Source organism: Nerophis lumbriciformis, linkage group LG09 (assembly GCF_033978685.3).
Source record: "Nerophis lumbriciformis linkage group LG09, RoL_Nlum_v2.1, whole genome shotgun sequence".
NCBI classification, from domain to species: domain Eukaryota; kingdom Metazoa; phylum Chordata; class Actinopteri; order Syngnathiformes; family Syngnathidae; genus Nerophis; species Nerophis lumbriciformis.
In genome coordinates this window covers 43364265-43388881 of record NC_084556.2, presented here as the reverse complement: position 1 = coordinate 43388881, position 24617 = coordinate 43364265, and the positions used below count along the sequence as shown (strand labels likewise).

Below are 24617 nucleotides of genomic sequence, written 5' to 3'. Positions count from 1 at the left end.
TAAACATATTTATTTGAATTTTTTTTATTAATTTTAGCCAAAAGGAGCGCATTTCAATTTCTTACACACACTTGTTATTTCATATGTTGACCAGAGGGGGAGCTCTTTTAAAACCGACACACAGTCAGTTTGAAAAATCCCTCTTTTTTGGGACCACCCTAATTTTGATAGATTTCACCACCAGGGGTGCAAATGAGACATTCTCTATTAGATGCAATGGTTTTCCGTATTTGGACCATGATTTATGTCCTAACTTGTTCACCGGTCCTCACATTGAAGGTACTTGTCCTTGTTGATGTCTCAAGAAGGGTAGAAATACAAACACACACACACACACACACGCACGCACGCACGCGCGCACACACACACACACGCACGCGCACGCACGCACGCACGCACGCACGCACGCACGCACGCACACACACCCACACACACACACCAGCTGTGGTTATCGTGTAACAGTCAGAAAAATTGTATTTAAATTATCAAAAAACTTCAAGGATTTTGTCTTTCCTAGCAAATCATGTAATTTTACACCTCCTGCCTGTATTTAAAGATGGATTATTGCATCAGCACCAACATTTGCCTTCCAGAGAATCGCAGTGGCGGCTTAGAGGTCTTTGTTTATAGAAGTTGTGTTTATAGAATAGAACACACTGCTGACTCACACACAGTTGTACAGGCATTAGTCATTGAATTATGTCATATTAGTTTTTAGTCATCTTTTACTTGATAATAGTAACTTTGCTATTGGTGAAATTTTCCTGAACAATTGAAGAATCTGGATAATTATCCTGTCACTATGCCAAAAAATATTAAAAATGCTTTAGCAAAAGTTGATTTCAACTCAATTGGAATTCTTGACTTAAATTTACTGAATTCAGTTACTTAAAGTAAAATTTTTATGTACATATTGCACCATGTTAACCAATTTACTCCAATATGTTTGTATTAGTATACAAAAGTATAAATCCATTTAGACATAAACTATCTCAAATGTGAACACTATATATTCTCATGGGACAATACTACAAACATTTTACTGGGTCAATATCTGGACTTTTCAGTGTACATCTTGTATATCAATATGGTTATGGTTAGCATAATTTATTAAAACATAATAATTTAATGAATGAATATGAACACGAATACATTTACTTTATTCATGTTGTAAAAGTAGTCAGTGACACCCCATTGGTGTAGTTATTAGCCTCAACCCGAGTGAACAGAATGCTAATGCTAACAAGCAAACGCTAAAACCGACGTGTTTGTGTTGTCAGCGTGAGATAAACGCTGACATTTATTATTTATATATTGTTATTTACAACTGAAATGGACCAAAAATAATCGCCTGACCCTAATGTATTCATCATTTACCAAGAGGACGACTGTTGGACATTGTGGACAAAAGCCTTACTTTTAATAAACAATTCGGTACACTTAATTTTTTTAAATCATATTGTTTTCTATATTATTGCTTTGTATTTCAATTACTTAATTTTTTGTAAAATAACTGTGACCTAATATTTTATGTTTATTTACATGGTAACAGTGCAAAAATATTCCAAACCATTCCTCCATACTTCATCAGCTTGATTTGTATAAATTACCCTGAACTGTGAAATGCGGTGTAAACACAAACCATACACTTCTACAAGAACTTATAGTTCCAGGAACGAGAGATTGTTTAATGTTTCACAGTTGTTAATGCCTCGTAGTGTTTACATGTATCATATTGTTTAATGCCTCATAGTGTTTACATGTATCATATTGTTTAATGCCTCATAGTGTTTAATGTCTAATATTGTCTACATGTATCATATTATTGAATGGATCATTTTGTGTAATGTCTCATATTGTTTGGTTATTGTCTCATTGTTTACACGTCTCATATTGTTTAATATTTCATAGTGTTTGTCTTAATTTGTCTAATGTCCAATATTGTTTGTCTAATATTGTTTACATGTCTAATAGTGTTTAATATCTCATAGTGTTAAATATCTCATAGTGTTTAATGTCTCATAGTGTCTAAATGTCTTAATTTGTTTAATGTCTAGTATTGTTTAATGTCTCATATTGTTTACATGTCTCATAGTGTTTAATAGCTCATAGTGTTTAAATGTCTAACAGTGTTTAATGTCTCATACTGTAGTGTCACCAGTGGGAGAAAACCTCCCGTTCCTTCTTTTATCAGCCGGAGTATTGTGGTTGATTATTTATTTTCTAGAAGGTTGCTGCCTGGTAAATAATCAGAGAACGTCTCAACATAATAAGACTGCAAAGCTGTAATGACATGAAGCCATACAGGATTATGATTATGATGCTTGAAAGGAGAAAGCACCCTCCCTGGGAACTCATAATCCTCAGAACATCCCACTGATCCTCAGCTCCTCTCCTCATTGTTGGAACGTGTGCACAGGTGGCTTGCAGGCCGCCTGCAGTCAGAACATAAACAATCTAGGCCAAAATGATTTACCCTGTCCAACGTTTTGAGTGAAATTGTACAAATATTTTAAGTGGAAAGGTGCACACTCATATTTATACACATAATGCCACCATAAGGTCTACTGTAACGCTTAATCAAACACAGAGAACATCCCTAAACTGTGCTAACACAAGATCAAAATGTGTTGACGTAACTAAATATCTCCACTACCATGCCTTGTTTTTCAATTTTTGAGACTGATGGGGATCCCAAATACACACAAACAAGTACCAACAAGTAAGACAAATAAGAGGTGTTTTGAGATAAGAAAAAAGAAAAAGCCTTGACAAAAATAAGAAAAGTCTAATATAATCTCTAATCTTCTTTAAAAAAAAAACATTTTGCAATGCTTAATTCATCAGATAAAAAGAACAAAAAGTGAAATAATGTGCCCTGGTTTAAGAGGACATGTTTAAAGGTCAGAAGCAACACAAAAATAATTTACCTTTTAAAGGAGCCATGTGTAAGAATCTAGCCAGAAATGGTACTGCAATCATGGTCAAGATTATGTAGTCCCCTGCCCCTCTCCCTGACTGAGTTTGCCAGATACTCAGCCGAATCCAGCTCAATCGACTGGGCTACTCCTAGGAACTTCAAATGGCAGGCGACGAGTCCTACGGTGTAGGTTTCTCGTTTTTATGCTTCTTGCAAGATGGTTTACTTACTAAGGGTTGAGGTGCTGGGACCATAATAGCTGAATAGACAAGCGTTTTGTCAATAACAAATCTAAAACCAGCACATTTTACACAGAATGAGGCTATTTTCAGAAATATCACAATATCACAACAAATGCCAATCACATGGTTATTGTCAGTACTATCAGAAAACAAAGACGAAAACGAACAACAACCAACGCTAGCAAAGGTTATACTGGTGAAAATAAGTAGAGCATGCTTAGCAGCCTAATGTACGCCCAAAACTAAAGAGGAGACATTTTACCAATGTATGCCTATAGGCTACTGTTTCAAACGTTTCAGATTGCCATATAACTTGGTACATGTAGTCCACAATATGAAAACACGAATGAGGAATTCTTTTATCATGTGACTTGGCTGTCTCCATACGTTTCACAGTGCCATGACAGCCGTGCTAATGTTGGAACCCATTTCCTCAGCGTATCAGCATGTTGAGAACGAAATAGGCACTGACACTACCCATATCCACAGGTTTTATTTGTCGAAAAGACACACAGATTTCAGTGCGAGAAATCCATTATTTGGTTATGGTTTAAATGTATTTCAAGCATACAGATGCGAAGATGTTACTCTAGTTTTATCAAATTTGGATGTATTTGTTTTAGGAGCAAAATGCGATAAAAAGGTTGAAATACCCCCTATTGTTATTTGGTCAGATAAAGCACACTTGATCACTGCCACAAAGCCAGTCCACCAAGGAACTAATGGAGGATTTATAGCAGGGGTCCCTAAACTACGGCCCGCGGGCCAGATCCGGCCCCCCAGCATCCAAAATCCGGCCCACGGGAAGTCCCAAGTAAAAAAAAAAAAAGAGTTTTATTTATTTTTTTATTTTATTTTATTTTATTTTATTTTATTTTACTTTATTTTAAATTTTTATTTTTTAAACTTTCCTTTCTAATCCATTTTCTACCGCTTGTTACTCTCGGTGTCTCGTAGCCGCTCAGGAAAATCATAATGTCTAAAAATGAATTTTCCCATCGATAACGTGACACTTATAATGTTAAATGTCAAAACGGATTAAAAAGACAATGTGTATATATATATATATATATATATATATATATATATATATATATATATATATATATAAAGCCCGGCCCCCGGCCAAATTTTTTTAACCCAATGCTGCACACGAGTCAAAAAGTTTGGGGACCCCTGATTTATAGCCATCCACACTTGTGTTTATTATGATCATTTTAATTGTGCTTAGAGGTTCATTTTGATATTTATAGATTTTTTTGTGCATTGTTAGTGAGTCAACACTCCTTTGATATTTTGTACTTGTGTTCCGTGAAACATAAAATATTAAAATTGCACTAAGAAAAAATTAAGTTTAAAAACTCATGAATCATGAACAAACTTTTCTGTGTGCGTTAAGAAAGGGAAATGTTTCATTTTGGCAAACAATAAATCTAATGTGTGTCTGTGTGAGTTTGTGTGCAGACTAAATGCAATACATGCATCCAAGCAGATTGTGTGGGTGTACTTAATGGAGTGTCGAGACAGCTGAAATACATTTATTAAATACACTATGCAGGCCACAAGTTTGGATGCTTGCTGTCGAAAAACAGGACATTTCTTCTTTTTATTTATTATATTAGATTATATTTAATCAATCGATCAAAGTTTATTTATATAGCCCTTAATCACTCATTCCTCAAAGGGCTGCACAAACCACAACGAAATCCTCAGCTCTGATCCCACATCAGGGTAAGAACAAACTCAACCCAATGGGAACAATGAGAAACCTTACCATGGACCACAGATGTGGGCGCAGATGCGGGCATGGATGTGGGACCCCTAACCCCCCAAAGCCCTTACTTAAAATCTTCTGCTGAGGTAGTATCTCTAAGTGTATCTCTCCAGTAGGGCATTCCAGAGTACTGGAGCCCGAATAGTTATATTATATTTTATTATATTATATATTTGTATTTTATTCTATTTGTACCCCGCCTTCCGCCCGATTGTAGCTGAGATAGGCTCCAGCACCCCCCGCGATCCCGAAGGGAATAAGCGGTAGAAAATGGATGGATGGATGTTATTATATTTCGGGCTGTCAAATGATTTTTTTTTTTGAAAATCAGATGAATCACATTAGTCTTGCATAATTAAAATTAAGTTAAGCAAAGACCCTGATATTTGTAAAGAAAGAAAATTCTAATTTATTGCCAGAATGTCATACGGGAACAATTTGAAATGTTTTTCTTGCACAAAATTTGGTAAAAGTTTCAGCTAAAGTTTTTTTAGGTTGTATTTTGGGGTGAAATTTGCCAGCGAGCACACCAGTCGGAGTCTCCTGACTAATTTTTGTAATGTATGCACTGATCTGATCACTGACCGCATAGTGGCTAGGGAAAAATAGTTTCTACTGTCAAAATAAATTGCATAATTAATCTAAGTGTATGGCGTGGCTCTGTGGGTCGAGCGGCCGTGCCAGCAACCTTCTGCCATCGATCCCCAGCTTCTGCCATCCTAGTCACGTCCGTTGACACTTCACCCTTGCTCCTGATGGGTCGTGGTTAGGGCCTTGCAGGGCAGCTCCCGCCATCAGTGTGTGAATGTGTGTATGAATGGGTGAATGTGGAAATAGTGTCAAAGCCTTTTGAGTACCTTAAAGGTAGAAAAGTATAACCCTTTTACCATTGATGATTAGTGCTATATTCTTTTGATCACATTAGTTAACAAGTTAATTTTGACAGCCCTAATATATTATATGTTGAGCTCATAGGACTAGATAGTACAATCCCTCAGATTGATTAGCACTTAGTATTGAGTGGGGGGGATGGGGGTGGGGGTTAGGGGCAAAAGCGTCACTGGGGTCTTCAGGTGGGCACCCAATTGGTGTTTCGTTAATAGGCCCACGACACCTACGGAGGGCTCAACGGCGACATCTGGCGTCCCAGGTGTGCCACCCTCTGCCTTTACCCCTAGATGTCCTTTCTCTTGAGCCATATCCATCTGCTACTTCGTTCGGCAGCGATTTGACAGCCCGCCGGAAGGCCTGACCTCTCACTCCCATTCTTTTCAGAAGCTTGGTTGTGAAGGTGGCAACAAAGCCTCTGCACCCGACTTCAACTGGAAGCACTCAGGCACGCCAGCCGCGCTGCTCTGCCTCGGCTGCTATTTCCGCATATCTCAGTTGTTTGCGCTCATAAGCTTCACCAACTGCTGCTTACCATGGCACAGTTAATTCAACAACAAACACAGTCTTCTGGGAGGTTGACCACAAGACCAGGTCCGGCCTGAAGCTGGTTGTAATGATCTCAGGTGGGAAGATGAGCTTCTGGTCTAAGTCAACCTGCATTTTCCAGTCCTGGGCAGAGTCCAGAAGGGTTGCCTCCACTCTTGCAGATGGTTTTGCTGGGAGTTGTCCTGCTCTTACGAACGGAGTGGTGACTGAGTGACTAGGAATTGGGGGAGGGAGGGCCTTGTTGGTATTTCTCCTTTCTTCCAGGGTGATTGCTAGTTGTCTAGGACCTGGTTGTACCTCCAGGTGTAGCGGCCTTGAGACAAACGGCGTGGCGAAGTTGGTAGAGTGGCCGTGCCAGCAATCGGAGGGTTGCTGGTTACTGGGGTTCAATCCCCACCTTCTACCTTCCTAGTCACGTCCGTTGTGTCCTTGGGCAAGACACTTCACCCCTCGCTCCTGATGGCTGCTGGTTAGCGCCTTGCATGGCAGCTCCCGCCATCAGTGTGTGAATGGGTGTGTGAATGGGTGAATGTGGAAATACTGTCAAAGCGCTTTGAGTACCTTGAAGGTAGAAAAGCGCTATACAAGTATAACCCATTTATCATTTATTTATTATGTATTTTATATTTTGCAGCCGGTGAGGATGTGACTGAGTGTTACAGGGGTTTGACAGAGTGTACAAGAAGGATCTTCTCCAAACCATTGATTTAAGTTCTTGAGTGTGGGAAGAAAATTGTAGGTGGCTCTGATGATGAAGCTGATTTGGCTCCCTTCCATTTCCCAAAGATCCTTCCATGTGAGTTTACGATGCTCCAGGTTTTCCCAGCTAGTCCACTGTCCCTGTTTGGACTGTATATTATTGCATATTATATTATATATAAGAACGCTGGGCCTGCTCTTTTCTCTGTGTTAAGGAGAATAGAAGAAGAAAACACAAAGCCACTCGATGAAGACTGGTTCTGAGTGAAATATCAAGGTGTGATTCTGTTCCTCAGCCTTTGCAAATCAAACTTTTTATTATTTCTGACCTTGGGTCTTTTGTGTGCAAGTTAATGCTGGCTCACACTAATGGAAGTGAAAGTGGTTCACTAATGCATTCCAACAAAACATTTAGCATTACTGAACTAGTGCGGCTGAAAGTACTTCACTTTCAGACATGCCTCTCAAAGCTGACAATGGACGCACGGATCAATTTTCTTTCATTGATTTTTTCCCACTTGATTGTTCTTTTTCATCTTTATAAAAGCAAACAATGATTGTGTTTGAGACAAAAGCCAGAGATTCTCGACTGATTTTCTTTGAGTCATTGGTCTTTTCCCATTAGCAGACGTTTATGAATAAATACAGTCTTTTGAACGGCTCTTTTCTTTGAACAGTAAGAACTGATTCACAGTTTTAAGTCGATTATTTGTGAGCCGACAATAAATTTCAAATTTTGTGCAAAACTTCTTCGATATCCTTTCAATTAAGACAAAGAGGCCAATCAAAGGCTCAGGGAGTTTTTGCAGTTATTTTTCTTATTAGAGCGTGAAGCAGCAATGATAGTAGACATTATTTCTTACTTACTTAGATACTGGACTTGGTATTTTTGTTAGCTAGAAACTATAATCATCAAACTTGAAATATTTTACATTGTGTGTATAACTGATTTGTTTTGTTGCATGTCATTAATTGCTGATAGAGGTCCCACTGCCAAACCAGCTGAGAAATGATGTTAGACCAATGCTGGGCAAATCAAAAACCTCTAAAATCATAAAAAATTAATACAAAATAAAGCATGTTTATGCACGACAGTGACATTAATACCACGTGAGGCAATTACCTATTTTCTAAACTTCAAATATTTGTGTATAATATATATTACTTATTAGATGATAACGACAACAAAAAATAATCACTCTAGTGTCCCCGCCTCTCGAGAAAAGTTTACCCCCCCCCCCCCCATCCCCAGATAAAAGTCTATATGCAGCATTACACAGTTAGTCATTATTTATTTGACATGTCAAGACAAAAAATGCAATCTCAATACATAAATAAGTCATTTAGGATAAAATAACACTTACAAATGTAGTGAAAATGGCATGGGGGAAAAATTGGGGAAATACATTAGCCACGTTCTCTTAATTTTCTGTCCATTCACTAAATGTATTTGAAAGTAGTGGTGATGGGAACTTCTTCCATCATCTCTTTTAGGGAATGTGAAGTCTAAGTTTACCTCATAAGGTCCTCAGCTAAGTAATTCAGTTCTTAGTGTGTCAGTCAAAGGGTTTTGCCAATCAACAGGATCAATGGGGGCAGCTTTGATAGATTCACAGGCCTCTGTTGAAGCTGAGGGTGTCTTCAGCTTGTTGGAGTATAACATTGAGTCTGCTGCTACTGTTTCATTATTCTGTAAGAAAATTAAACACACTCACGGAACAACTTTGAAATATATATGTCGATGTATTGAAAAGCTTATGATGATTTTAGTTCAATTCCAAAACCAATATTTGTAATTTTGACTCTGTTATAATCCATCCATCCATCCATCTTCTTCCGCTTATCCGAGGTCGTGTCGCGGGGGCAGCAGCTTAAGCAGGGAAGCCCAGACTTCCCTCTCCCCAGCCACTTCGTCCAGCTCCTCCCGGGGGATCCCGAGGCGTTCCCAGGCCAGCCGGGAGAGATAGTCTTCCCAGCGTGTCCTGGGTCTTCCCCGTGGCCTCCTACCGGTCGGACGTGCCCGAAACACCTTCCTAGGGAGGCGTTCGGGTGGCATCCTGACCAGATGCCCGAACCACCTCATCTGGCTCCTCTCGATGTGGAGGAGCAGCGGCTTTACTTTGAGCTCCCCCCGAATGACAGAGCTTCTCACCCTATCTCTAAGGGAGAGCCCCGCCACTCGGTGGAGGAAACTCATTTCGGCCGCTTGTACCCGTGATCTTGTCCTTTCGGTCATGACCCAAAGCTCATGACCATAGGTGAGGATGGGAACGTAGATCGACCGGTAAATCGAGAGCTTTGCCTTCCGGCTCAGCTCCTTCTTCACCACAACGGATCGATACAGCGTCCGCATTACTGAAGACGCCGCACCGATCCGCCTGTCGATCTCACGATCCACTCTTCCCCCACTCGTGAACAAGACTCCGAGGTACTTGAACTCCTCCCCTTGGGGCAAGATCTCCTCCCCAACCCGGAGATGGCACTCCACCCTTTTCCGGGAGAGAACCATGGACTCGGACTTGGTGCTGATTCCCATCCCAGTCGCTTCACACTCGGCTGCGAACCGATCCAGTGAGAGCTGAAGATCTTGGCCGGAGGAAGCCATCAGGACCACATCATCTGCAAATAGCAGTGACCTAATCCTGCAGCCACCAAACCAGATCCCCTCAACGCCCTGACTGCGCCTAGAAATTCTGTCCATAAAGGTTATGAACAGAATCGGTGACAAAGGGCAGCCTTGGCGGAGTCCAACCCTCACTGGAAACGTGTCCGACTTACTGCCGGCAATGCGGACCAAGCTCTGACACTGATTATACAGGGAGCGAACTGCCACAATAAGACAGTCCGTTACCCCATTCTCTCTGAGCACTCCCCACAGGACTTCCCGGGGTACACGGTCGAATGCCTTCTCCAAGTCCACAAAGCACATGTAGACTGGTTGGGCAAACTCCCATGCACCCTCAAGGACCCTGCTGTTCCTCCTGAATCCGAGGTTCGACTATTCGGCGTAGCCTCCTCTCCAGTACACCTGAATAGACCTTACCGGGAAGGCTGAGGAGTGTGATCCCACGATAGTTGGAACACACCCTCCGGTTCCCCTTCTTAAAGAGAGGAACCACCACCCCGGTCTGCCAATCCAGAGGTACCGCCCCCGATGTCCACGCGATGTTGCAGAGTCTTGTCAACCAAGACAGCCCCACAACATCCAGAGCCTTAAGGAACTCCGGGCGGATCTCATCCACCCCCGGGGCCTTGCCACCGAGGAGCTTTTTAACTACCTCGGCAACCTCAGCCCCAGAAATAGGAGAGCCCACCACAGATTACCCAGGCCCTGCTTCCTTATAGGAAGACGTGCTGGTAGGATTGAGGAGGTCTTCGAAGTATTCCCTCCACCGATCCACAACATCCGCAGTTGAGGTCAGCAGAGCACCATCCCCACCATACACGGTGTTGACACTGCACTGCTTCCCCTTCCTGAGGCGGCGGATGGTGGTCCAGAATTGCTTCGAAACCGTCCGGAAGTCTTTTTCCATGGCCTCCCCGAACTCCTCCCATGTCCGAGTTTTTGCCTCCGCGACCGCTGAAGCCGCACACCGCTTGGCCTGTCGGTACCTGTCTGCTGCCTCAGGAGTCCCATGAGCCAAAAGAACCCGATAGGACTCCTTCTTCAGCCTGACGGCATCCCTCACCGCCGGCGTCCACCAACGGGTTCTAGGATTACCGCCACGACAGGCACCAACTACCTTGCGGCCACAGCTCCAATCGGCCGCCTCGACAATAGAGGTACGGAACATTGTCCACTCGGACTCAATGTCCAGCACCTCCCTCGTGACATGTTCAAAGTTCTTCTGGAGGTGGGAATTGAAACTCTCTCTGACAGGAGACTCTGCCAGGCGTTCCCATCAAACCCTCACAATGCGTTTGGGCCTGCCAGGTCTGTTATAATGTGTGTATATAATGATATACTATAATTATATATCAAAGTATATAAGCAAAGTATATATGATATACTTGAGTGTAATACAATTATAGGGTGCAACCCATAATATATGTACTCTTACTTCCTATTCCAGTAATATAGTTATAGTAACTATACTTATCTATTGCTAAACAGGCCATATAACAGCACTGAAAGCTAGTTTATGAGCATGCAAGCTAATATCCATTATTAATATCTATTATTTTCTCCTGCAGCATGATGTTATTAGTAACAAAACACCTCTAAGCACTCATTTTAATGCAGCCAAGGTAAGACAGCTATTTCACATGTCTTGAGCGTATTTAAAAATGATAGTGGCAAAAATGAGTTTGATATTGATTTAGATGTATTACTGTTGAGCATATATGTTGTATACTTTTTAACTGAAAAATGATTGTTACTACAGGCTGTTACAAATAGTAAACACTCACCTGGATCTACATTCTGTCTCTCACCAGCAAACATGCTGCTGCTGCTTGCTGTCTGAATAGATGCTCTAGCGCAGTGGTCACCAACATTTTCAAGCCCACGATCCTACCCCTGTGTCAAATATATACCGTATTTTTCGTACCATAGGGCACACTTATAATCCTTTCATGCTGTTTTCCCAATATTTGCTGGTGTTTTTTGTAATGTACGTAGGGCCAATGACAAACAAGTTACAGGCCTGTACAGATGGCCCCTGTGCCGCACTTTGGGCACCCCTGCTGTAGAAGCTAACTGTTTATAGCCATATAGTCTTAGTACTGTAGTATATTTGTTCATCTTATTGTTACATATTGGACGTCAGTCACATGGTTGTCTTATGTTAGAACCGGTGATGATTCCCTTCGCGGGAGCTCGCACCGCTTGCTAAACCTGCGTTGCTTGGCTTCGTCTGTCCACAGCGGATTACTATGTGTAAGACAAACACTTTATCTTCATGGTTATTGTAACGCTATGTGCTTGACAATATTTAAGCCTTTACCGTGTCCGAAAAATGAAATTTTTTGTGGTGTTAATGAGATTTAAAGGACTGTTAGTCCGATGTTGATGTGATAAAACCTCTTTCTTGTTTGGAAGATGCATACAATTGTAAATCTTATTTCTTCATGCACATAATAAATATTTATAAAGTCTTTGGATTTATTCATTTAATTACAATTTTCATTAAATGTATTATTGCTTGACAAAATGACAAATTTATTCCAAGTAATATTTTGATATTGACACATCTCATTTCTGTACATTTTATTAGAATACCCTTATGAGCATCAAATATAACACAAATAAGTACCCACTGTACTGTTTACTTGTTGAAATACCTTTACAAAGCTAAAAACTACCCAAACAATCACTTTTCTGCTGCCAAAAATGCATTCCAAGTATGTTTTTTTAATTATTTACACATCTCTGCATAATGCACTAGAATACCCTTTTGAGCATTACATAGATCAAAGTCAAGGACTTTTGTTGAAATACCATTTTAGAGCTAAAATCTAACCAAATGACCACTTTGCTGCTGCCCAAAAATTATTCCAAATTTGTTTTTTTATATTTGCACATCTTATTTCTCTATATTTTACTAGAATACCCTTATGAACATTACATAAAACTCAATCAAGTACCTACTGTACTGTTTACTTGTAGAAGAGCTCAAATGTAACCAAACAACCACTTTGTTACTGCCAAAAATCGATTCAAACTAATACTAATATTAATAATGATGACAGAATGTCAAATAATTTCTTTAAAAAGTAATAAACTGTAAAAAAAAACAAAAAAAAAACAAGTCACTGAAGGTCTTAGTTTGATGTCATTATGTGACAGACAAATGGTACACAGCTCCAGTATGTGCTGAGAGAAAACATATTTTTGTCATGTTTTTTTTTCTTCTTCAATTTGGTCAATTTACAACTATAGATGTATATGTATGTACGTATGTATGTATGTATGTATGTATGTATGTATATATATATATATATATATATATATATATATATATATATATATATATATATATATATATATATGTGCAGTATATATCTATATATATTAGAGATGTCCGATAATATCGGCCTGCCGATATTATCGGCCGATAAATGTAATATCGGAAATTATCGGTATGTTTTTTTTTTATTATTATCGGTATCGTTTTTTTTATTTTATTTTTTATTTTTTTATTTTTATTAAATCAACATAAAAAACACAAGATACACTTACAGCTAGTGCACCAACCCCAAAACCTCCCTCCTCCATTTACACTCATTCACACTCATTCGCACAAAAGGGTTGTTCTTTCTGTTATTAATAGTCTGGTTCCTACATTATATATTAATATATATCAATACAGTCTGCAAGGGATACAGTCCGTAAGCACACATGATTGTGCGTGCTGCTGGTCCACTAATAGTACTAACCTTTAACAGTTAATTTTACTCATTTTCATCAATTACTATTTTCTATGTAACTGTTTTTATATTGTTTTACTTTCTTTTTTATTCAAGAAAATGTTTTTAATTCATTTATCTTATTTCATTGTTTTTTTTTTAAATGGACCTTATCTTCACCATACCTGGTTGTCCAAATTAGGCAAAATAATGTGTTAATTCCACGACTGTATATATCGGTATCGGTTGATATCGGTATCGGTGATTAAGAGTTGGACAATATCGGAATATCGGCAAAAAGCCATTATCGGACATCCCTAATACATATATATACATATATATTGGAGGATTTATCCAGCGTAAGAAAAGAGGGGATACACGGGGAAGTCCTTTAGCTGCTGCTTTGTTTCATCATATATTACTGCATTTGCACAAATCAATTTTTAGTTTTGTATGCACAATAAATCAACACAAAATCCGTACTTTAGAGCAATGTTCAACGACTATCTTTGGTCTTTTTAGTTCTTGTCGCAGACGAGCGATGATGGTTGTTTGATATTGGATGCTACAAAATGTTTGATGCTTTGCGACAGTCAGCCTTAATGCATTGTTGCAGCTCAATGATTTATGAGCACGTCATGCGATGCACGTTTGGGAGACAAGCGGATGTCGCGCGCGGTCACGCTCGAGGGAGATGCGAGGCCTGCGGGCGTGTTCAGGTGTTAAAATGCTTGCCTGATGGCGGGTGTGTTGGTAATTCTCTGGGGGGTGTCACTGATGTCATATTAATGCTTTTTTTTCTAATTTTTTCACGATCAACCGGGAGGCTCTCAAAGATCGACTGGTGGGCGACCCCTGCTTTAGTGTAAAACATAAAATGGCACAAATGTCATCTCTGCATGCATTATAACTCGAAAGTACTTTTTTCAAACATTAAATTCATATTATTAAATATTGATAAAGAAAACATAGATAATGGGAAGAAATTGCCCTGCAAGCATATTCCAAAACTGAAGAACTTACATGTTTCTTCACGGTGAGGCTCACGTCGTGATCCGTTGCCCGGATCATGTTGTATTTTAGTTTTTGACTCCCTCACTTCTGTTTTCAGCACCCTTGGGTTTGTGTAATTTTGGTTACCATGGGTGCTGATTAGTTTCACCTGCTTCTGATTCGTGTTTGGGACGCTCACCTGCCCCCGGGCACTTATCAGAGAGCTACTTATTCCTGTTTTTTGCCACACTCAGTCTGACTGTCTTATTTGCTTCATGCAACATTTACGTTTGTGATGCATTCTTTTGATTCTTGTTCCTGTGCTAAGCTTCGCCATAGCTTCCTGTGCTAGCAGCGCACTTTTCTGTTAATATCTGCATTTCCTGCCTGATTTATTAGAATAAATCATTGTCTCACCTGCACCCTCTCTGGAGTTTCTGTCTGTATCCTGGGAAAACGATCCGCGCACAAACATGCGACCTCGACGTGACAGCTCAGCTGAACACAGTCCCACCGCCTCCTCTGTAGCAGCCTCTCCATTTGCCTGCCATGGCTGATTGCAACGCATCGCAAAATAGCATCCATTATTTCATTAAAAAATAGCATACATTGCAGCCAAATGAGCCAATGGCTGAGCTTACAGTAAATACAGTTTAGGTTTGGGTTACCGACTTTTTCACCATCCAAGCATTTCTGAATTTTATGCTTTACAAATATTGCTTATTTACTTTCTGTTTACTTCAGAGATTCACCCAACTGAGCTTATGTATATTAAATTAGGTGTTTATTATAATTTGTTTAATTTTCAACATGTACAAGAATTTACAAACATCATTGTATTGTTCTCAAACTGATGTCCGTTCTGGTCCAGACACTGCCGACAGCACGAAGCGATGGAATAGCACACATCATGAAACAATTCCCCTGGTATTTGCATGCATTCATATTCAATGGTTGCTCTCAATTAAATGACTGTTGCATGTCTCGTTGTGTAAACCTTGTCTTTTAGGTATCCCCATAAAAAGAAGTCTAGTGGTGTGATGTTTACTTGAACTTTCTGCAACAGCCAAGCATTAGAGAACATTTTGAAGAAGAGGAGTTTTATTTTCAGCAAGATGGGACGCCTCCACACTACCATCGCGATGTTAGATCCTTCCTTGATGGGATCTTGCCAAACAAGTGAATTGGACGGAGGGATTTTGTTGAATACCCTCCAAGTTCACCAGACCTCACACCACTCGACTTCTTTTTATGGAAATACCTAAAAGACAAGGTTTACACAATGAGACCTGCAACAGTCATTGAATTGAGAGCAACCATTGAACGTGCATGCAAATACCAAGGGAATTGTTTCATGATGTGTGCTATTCCATCGCGTCATGTTGTCGACAGTGTCTGGACCAGAACAGACATCAGTTTGAGAACAGGCGATGACAAAACAATAAAATTAAGTTTGTAAAATATTTTATATGTTGAAAATTTAATGAATTATGATAAAGACCTAGTTTACAATTATTTAAAGTGTATATACATTTATTTGGGACAACCTGTGTGTATATATATATATATATATATATATATATATATATATATATATATATATATGTATATATATATATATATATATATATATATATATATATAAATTATTATTTTTTATTTTTTTTATAAAGAAAACGTTACAATTAAGTGTACATAGAGCACATTATACAAACATTTTATTTACATATTTTTATTGTTATTAATATTATTTTTCTTTAATTGTATTAATTTATTTTTTTACATTCTGCAATTTGGCGCCCCCACCAAAGGATGGCACCCCATTCGGCCGCCTGAGAAGGCCGGCCCTGATAAAAAGTATAAAATTACAAAAAAATTTGGGCCTTTCTTTTATTTATATGTGCTTGTACTTCTCGAGGAAAACATACTTTGTTGGAAAATAGATGATCACCAGTTTTGTCTGAAAGACCAGTTTGGAGAGGATTTTGAGTTTGGATATATAAGCCTCCATCTGGGTAGCCACATTGATTAATTCATTCAGTAGCGCATTCAAATATTTTCTTTGCTTTTATTTTTGCTGAATAGCTGACACATTAACACTAGCATTGCTGTTTGCGTCTATCAATACAGTTTAAACAATGCTGGCTTCCTCTCTGAAAGAGACAAACGCAACAAGCACCTACTCAGAGTCGTGTACAGTGCCAAGAGAATATGGCCAACTAAACAACAGGCGCCATGACTGCTACCAAGTACGTGTGCGACTGTGCCCGCATGCATGCAATTGCTATTGTTTTGGCATTAGTTTTTCTGACGAAATAAACCAACATAATACGTCTATATATATATATATATGTATATATATATATATATATATATATATATATATATATATATATATATATATATATATATATACATATATATACATACATATATATGTATATATATATATATATATATATACATATATACATACATATATATATACATACATATATATGTATATATATATATATATATATATATATATATATATATATATATATATATATATATATATACACATACATACAGGTAAAAGCCAGTAAATTAGAATATTTTGAAAAACTTGATTTATTTCAGTAATTGCATTCAAAAGGTGTAACTTGTACATTATATTTATTCATTGCACACAGACTGATGCATTCAAATGTTTATTTCATTTAATTTTGATGATTTGAAGTGGCAACAAATGAAAATCCAAAATTCCGTGTGTCACAAAATTAGAATATTACTTAAGGCTAATACAAAAAAGGGATTTTTAGAAATGTTGGCCAACTGAAAAGTATGAAAATGAAAAATATGAGCATGTACAATACTCAATACTTGGTTGGAGCTCCTTTTGCCTCAATTACTGCGTTAATGCGGCGTGGCATGGAGTCGATGAGTTTCTGGCACTGCTCAAGTGTTATGAGAGCCCAGGTTGCTCTGATAGTGGCCTTCAACTCTTCTGCGTTTTTGGGTCTGGCATTCTGCATCTTCCTTTTCACAATACCCCACATATTTTCTATGGGGCTAAAGTCAGGGGAGTTGGCGGGCCAATTTAGAACAGAAATACCATGGTCCGTAAACCAGGCACGGGTAGATTTTGCGCTGTGTGCAGGCGCCAAGTCCTGTTGGAACTTGAAATCTCCATCTCCATAGAGCAGGTCAGCAGCAGGAAGCATGAAGTGCTCTAAAACTTGCTGGTAGACGGCTGCGTTGACCCTGGATCTCAGGAAACAGAGTGGACCAACACCAGCAGATGACATGGCACCCCAAACCATCACCCAACCATGCAAATTTTGCATTTCCTTTGGAAACCGAGGTCCCAGAGTCTGGAGGAAGACAGGAGAGGCACAGGATCCACGTTGCCTGAAGTCTAGTGTAAAGTTTCCACCATCAGTGATGGTTTGGGGTGCCATGTCATCTGCTGGTGTCGGTCCACTCTGTTTCCTGAGATCCAGGGTCAACGCAGCCGTCTACCAGCAAGTTTTAGAGCACTTCATGCTTCCTGCTGCTGACCTGCTTTATGGAGATGGAGATTTCAAGTTCCAACAGGACTTGGCGCCTGCACACAGCGCAAAATCTACCCGTGCCTGGTTTACGGACCATGGTATTTCTGTTCTAAATTGGCCCGCCAACTCCCCTGACCTTAGCCCCATAGAAAATCTGTGGGGTATTGTGAAAAGGAAGATGCAGAATGCCAGACCCAAAAACGCAGAAGATTTGAAGGCCACTATCAGAGCAACCCGGGCTCTCATAACACCTGAGCAGTGCCAGAAACTCATCGACTCCATGCCACGCCGCATTAACGCAGTAATTGAGGCAAAAGGAGCTCCAACCAAGTATTGAGTATTGTACAAGCTCATATTTTTCATTTTCATACTTTTCAGTTGGCCAACATTTCTAAAAATCCCTTTTTTGTATTAGCCTTAAGTAATATTCTAATTTTGTGACACACGGAATTTTGGATTTTCATTTGTTGCCACTTCAAATCATCAAAATTAAATGAAATAAACATTTGAATGCATCAGTCTGTGTGCAATGAATAAATATAATGTACAAGTTACACCTTTTGAATGCAATTACTGAAATAAATCAAGTTTTTCAAAATATTCTAATTTACTGGCTTTTACCTGTATGTATGTATGTATGTATGTATGTATATATATATATATATATATATATATATATATATATATATATAGTTCTAAACATACTCCAGCTCATAAACTTTCAATAAAACATGCTTTTATTTTGTGAAAGTATAACTTTGCGGTCGTATTTGATGCACTCTGTTGCTACATTCCTGACCAGCAGGCACTCTGACACACACCCGACAGCGCAACAAACGTAAAAAAAATACACAGAAGGACCAAAAAAATTACTTATTACCTCATTTTGCCAAAATCTTCATTAGCTTTGGACCAACATTTACAGATAAATTATGACTTTTTTGTGAAGTATGTCAACTGTGGTGGCTGCCTTCAATGTATTTGTATTCACTGTATACATCACTCATTATGTATTATTCCAACTCATCTTGTTTTTTTGTAACATGGTAAGTAAATAAGTTTTTGTTCTTATTTCTCTATATTTTCGCACAATAAGTCAGATATGCTAACACTGGTGAGCAGTAGAGAATTTGGAGGGATTTTTTGTCCAGAACATAGTTTGCTTTATTCAGTATTGACGTATTTCTTCTCACTTTATGTTGTATATTTTTATGAGATTTCCAGTTCATTATTCAAGTGTTCAAAGGAACACTTTGGAACGCAGCTGTGCGCACCGCAAGCGCTTGATTAAAACCTGCCTCATAAAATGTGGCACGATTAAAGTATTACCACCTTACCACCTAGCTAAACAATTACATAACAAGCAGTCAGATCGACAGGTAATAAAGTGACCTAGCTCCCAGCTGTGCACAGATACGTAAATGCTCTCAAAGCTGTTTGGCATGATGCCTGCACATAGTGTAAACCAGTGGTTCTTAACCTGGGTTCGATCGAACCCTAGGGGTTCGGTGAGTCGGGCTCAGGGGTTCGGCGGAGGTCAAGACCCACCCGACTCATCGTGTAAATAAAAACTTCTCCCTATCTGCGTATTATGGATACGGCAACAGCAGAAGTCAGACTGATTTGCAGGTGTGTAATTTGTTGTGAGTTTAGACACCGTGTTGGTTTTGTTTTTTGAACAAGGTGATGTTCATGCACGGTTCATTTTGTGCACCAGTAAAAAAACATGGTAACACTTTAGTATGGGGAACATATTCACCATTAATTAGTTGCTTATTAACATGCAAATTACTAACATGTTGGCTCTTAACTAGTCATTATTAAAGGGGAACTTTATCACAATTTCAGAAGGGTTAAAACCATTAAAAATCAGTTCCCAGTGGCTTATTTTATTTTTCGAAGTTTTTTTCAAAATTTTACCCATCACGCAATATCCCTAAAAAAAGCTTCAAAGTGCCTGATTTTAACCATCGTTATATACACCCGTCCATTTTCCTGTGACGTCACATAGTGATGCCAACACAAACAAACATGGCGCATAGAACAGCAAGCAATAGCGACATTAGCTCGGATTCAGACTCGGATTTCAGCGGCTTAAGCGATTCAACAGATTACGCATGTATTGAAACGGATGGTTGTAGTGTGGAGGCAGGTAGCGAAAACGAAATTGAAGAAGAAACTGAAGCTATTGAGCCATATCGGTTTGAACCGTATGCAAGCGAATCCGACGAAAACGACACGACAGCCAGCGACACGGGAGAAAGCGAGGACGAATTCGGCGATCGCCTTCTAACCAACGATTGGTATGTGTTTGTTTGGCATTAAAGGAAACTAACAACTATGAACTAGGTTTACAGCATATTAAATACATTTGGCAACAACATGCACTTTGAGAGTGCAGACAGCCCAATTTTCATCAATTAATATATTCTGTAGACATACCCTCATCCGCGCTCTTTTCCTGAAAGCTGATCTGTCCAGTTTTGGAGTTGATGTCAGCAGGCCAGGGAAGCTAGGGTCGATATTCTTCTCTTGATCATCTTCGGTGGCATAAGGGACGGTGTGAGCCAAGACATCCAGGGGGTTTAGCTCGCTCGTCTGCGGGAACAAACTGCCGCCATTGCTTGCCGTGCTACCGAGGTCCTTTGTCCCTGAATTGCTCACACACTCCGGCAGATTCAATGGGGGTCTGGCGGCAGATTTCTTTGACTTTATCGTTGGAAATGCATCTGATTTGAGTGTCGCAGGATATCCACACATTCTTGCCATCTCTGTCGTAGCATAGCTTTCGTCGGTAAAGTGTGCGGAACAAACGTCCAATTTCTTGCCACTTTCGCATCTTAGGGCCACTGGTGCAACTTGAATCCGTCCCTGTTCGTGTTGTTACACCCTCCGACAACACACCGACGAGGCATGATGTCTCCAAGGTACGGAAAACAGTCGAAAAAACGGAAAATAACAGAGCTGATTTGACTCTGTGTTTGTAATGTGTTTGAGAAAATGGCGGATTGCTTCCCGATGTGACGTCACGTTGTGACGTCATCGCTCCGAGAGCGAATAATAGAAAGGCGTTTAATTCGCCAAAATTCACCCATTTAGGGTTCGGAAATCGGTTTAAAAAATATATGGTCTTTTTTCTGCAACATCAAGGTATATATTGACGCTTACATACAGTAGGTCTGGTGATAATGTTCCCCTTTAAGTACTTATTAATGCCTTATTCGGCATGGCCTTATTATAACCCTAACCCTAACCCTAACCCTAACCCTCTCACTTTAACCCTAACCAAATAACTCTTAATTAAGTCTTTGTTACTTAGAATATGTTTCCCATACTAAAGTGTTACCAAAAACATATAACTTTGTCTTGAATTTGAAAAAAAAAAAAACATTTTATTTTTCACTAAAGAAGGGTTCGGTGAATGTGCATATGAAACTGGTGGGGTTCGGTTACCTCCAACAAGGTTAAGAACCACTGGTGTAAACTAATGCAAGTGAAATGACTGAAATTTGTATCAAATTGCGAGAATTTGTGTTTTATCTTTAACAATGTGTGTTTTATCTGCTACATGTCTAATCTGTTCAGTTTCAGCCATAGTATTGTTTTTAGTATTTACTAATGATTGTATTTGTCTTAAAGCGTAGACCAAAAGTGGCAACCGTAAGTCATAAAGCAGAATGTCAATGAAGCTTTCTGTTCTATTCTAACCTAATCCTAGATTATGGCAGGCTCAATGTAACCTTTAAAATTGGAAATTGTTCTTTGAGTGCAACAATAAAAGCCCAATGTGTTTAGTGCCTTTTAATTTGTATTTCAATCTTCTAAAATTGTTCTTTGAGTGTGATAAGAACCATATGTTGAACGTATCGTAACATTTTTTTTTTGTTATTTTTAAAAGTATCAAAAGTATCGAAATACATTTTGGCACATGTTGCAAAATATTGGTGCTGGGACAACCCCAGTTGGAGGCTAAATTGCAGAGTCTTTAAGGACAGGTAGAAAGGACAGTGGGAGACACCTCGTCTGTTCAGGGATGGTTATTCAACCTTGGCATAAATGGCTCCCCTCACTCCTCTTTTGTACCATCCGTCCTCCCTGTCCAGAATCGGTAAATTTTGGTCCTCAAAGGAATGCTGTTTCTCCTTGAGGTGCAGGTAGACAGCTGAGTTTTGGTCTGAAGTGTTTGCTCGTCTATGCTGTGCCATGCGTCGGCTTTGTGGTTGTTTTGTTTCCCCAATATATGAATCAGTGCATTCATCATTACACTGGATAGCATACACCAGATTGTTTTTGTGGGTGTAGGGTGTCTGGTCTTTAGGATGCACCAGTCTCTCTCTCAGGGTGTTGCCTGAGAGTGTAAACTGGCATGTTGTGTTGGTTAAAAATGATTCTGACTTTCTCAGATAGACCTAATACATATGGAATGACAAGATGTTTGTGTCAGTTACCTTTTCCTTCCTCATCCACTCTGTTCTTGTTTCTTCGAGAACTGACAGTAGGATTGCATCTCAATAGTTGTTTTTCTCACTACGATAGGACGGAAACTTTTTTGCCCAGGCACACCACCTGGTGTTGGAGTATAAATATTTGGGGTTTTGGTACGTGAGACTACATCTGACCAATCTAAGTCTATGAGCATGAACTGATGAAGCCTACTTGGATAGAAGGCGAAACGTTTTCTTAGAAAAACAGTCCAGTTGCGATCGATTGATTGTCCTGAGAAAACATATATCAATTAAATTAAATTAAAGTTGTTATTAGTTTTTAATTTTTCATCATAATACTGTGGAAAGTCGGAAACCAATTGTATAGTTTCCGATTACAATTGGATAAAGTAAAAAAAAAAAAAATTTTGAGCTTTGACACAAAGAAGATGAGGGTGATTTTGTAATGTCAGGTAGATAGAGACATGTGACCTTTATAGCAAATGCATTTTCTACATAAGAATATAGAACATGTTTACCATCAAACAAAAGCAAATCAATTTAAATATTACTTTTCTTCACAACTTTGTTGTAAAAAACTTCAGCTTCTCTGTCCTTTTTCCTCATATAAACCTCCACTTTGTTTTGTAGGAGCTACTCGTATTTTATAAACCACTGTCCCTTGATACATTGCATAAGCTGTATAAGATGAATAAAGAAAATATATTTTTTAAACCAAAAACGATATGTTATCTGTGTGCCAGTATAATTCAGAGTACTAGTGGTGTAGTATAGTCAGAAAGGACAGAATTACCGTATTTTTCGGAGTATAAGTCGCACCTGCTGAAAATGCATAATGAAGAAGGAAAAAAACATATATAAATCGCACTGGAGCCCGGCCAAACCATGAAAAAAACTGCGACTTATAGTCCGAAAAATACGATAGATTGAAAACATTATGAAATTGTGATGTCCATTTTACTGTCTAATTATTGATTACCTCGCCTGTTTCCTCTTTTCTTTGGCTTTACAGCGCAAGTTAATTGCAGAACAACCAGTGGGTACACTTCAAGTTGGAGCTTTTGGGTGGCTAACTTTGCTCTCCCTGCCATCTTCCCTGAGCCTACCTCTCTTCCCGCCATGGCGGTGAGCAGCGAGCCCACTTTAGAGAAGCTGGAGTCCACATCTGAGGAACAAACCAGTAGTCTCACCGACATCATGGCTGCCATGGCTACAAAAGACCTCAGCAGTTCTCTGAGAAATGGAGGAGCTCAGCTGGACAAGCCTCAGCCATCACAGCCTCAGTTGACCGGAAGGAAGTCCTCGCTGCAGGAACGAGGCACTTACCTGTCCTCTGCAGGGGGCTACACACACATCTCCCCCCGGGTAGCTCAAAGGCCGACAGTGGAGTCTAAACGTGTGTCCATATCCGATTCTCAGGTAAGGGTTTAAACAGGTTGATTTATTTTTAACTGAAGGATTTAATTCCCACCGCCAAAAACATGCACCTGGGGATAGGTTCATTGGCAACACTAAATTGGCCCTAGTGTGTGAATATGAGTGTGAATGTTGTCTGTCTATCTGTGTTGGCCCTGTAATGAGTGGCGACTTGTCCAGGGTGTACGCCGCCTTCCGCCCGAATGCAGCTGAAATAGGCTCCAGCACCCCCCGCGACCCCAAAAGGGACAAGCAATAGAAAATGGGTGGATGGATGGATTTCATTGTTCTGCCTCTTACTGTATGTCACTGCCATGAATCGATGATCAATTACATTTATGAATAAATGATCATTTTCCGGCTGTAAGTGAAACTGGATCATTTCCTGACGCTCACCTGATGACACTAGTGTGTCGCGGCACTGTGGTCAGGAATCACTGCATAATATAAAATCAATCATTGTTTCGTAATATTTTGCCAGATGTATTAGCTGCATGTCAAACATCAATAAAGTTTTAAGGAAACCTGACCAAAATTGGAAAAAACATTGCACTCGTAGTACCTTTTTTGTGTGTATAATACACATATTTCTCTCAATTATTATATTGTATATGTCTTCCCATTATAATATTACATTATATTTTTTTCCATTATTATGTTCTATTTAATTTCTTTATAGCACCTTCATATTTGCAAAGACAGTCTTTTTAAGCCGAAAGGTGTAAAAAGGTTCCAAGGTTTCTTCCTGTAACACCAGCTAGGCTAGTCAATAAGTCAATTGATTAAACATACAATGAACAATGAACT

The 24617-nt window shown here is 39.3% G+C and overlaps 1 protein-coding gene across 4 annotated transcripts in view; it reads left to right on the top strand.

Moving 5' to 3' along the window:
* camkk1a (calcium/calmodulin-dependent protein kinase kinase 1, alpha a) overlaps positions 1 to 24617 on the top strand; it is a 179688-nt gene that overhangs the window by 25609 nt on the left and 129462 nt on the right. For all 4 annotated transcript variants that reach the window (XR_009815477.1, XR_009815478.2, XM_061963124.1 and 1 more), the window contains exon 2: positions 23407 to 23813. Coding sequence is in view for 2 of the 4 variants with exons in the window: in XM_061963124.1 (XP_061819108.1) it covers positions 23514 to 23813 (300 nt within the window). In the remaining 2 variants the exon portion in view is untranslated. The remainder of the gene's footprint in view (positions 1 to 23406; positions 23814 to 24617) is intronic.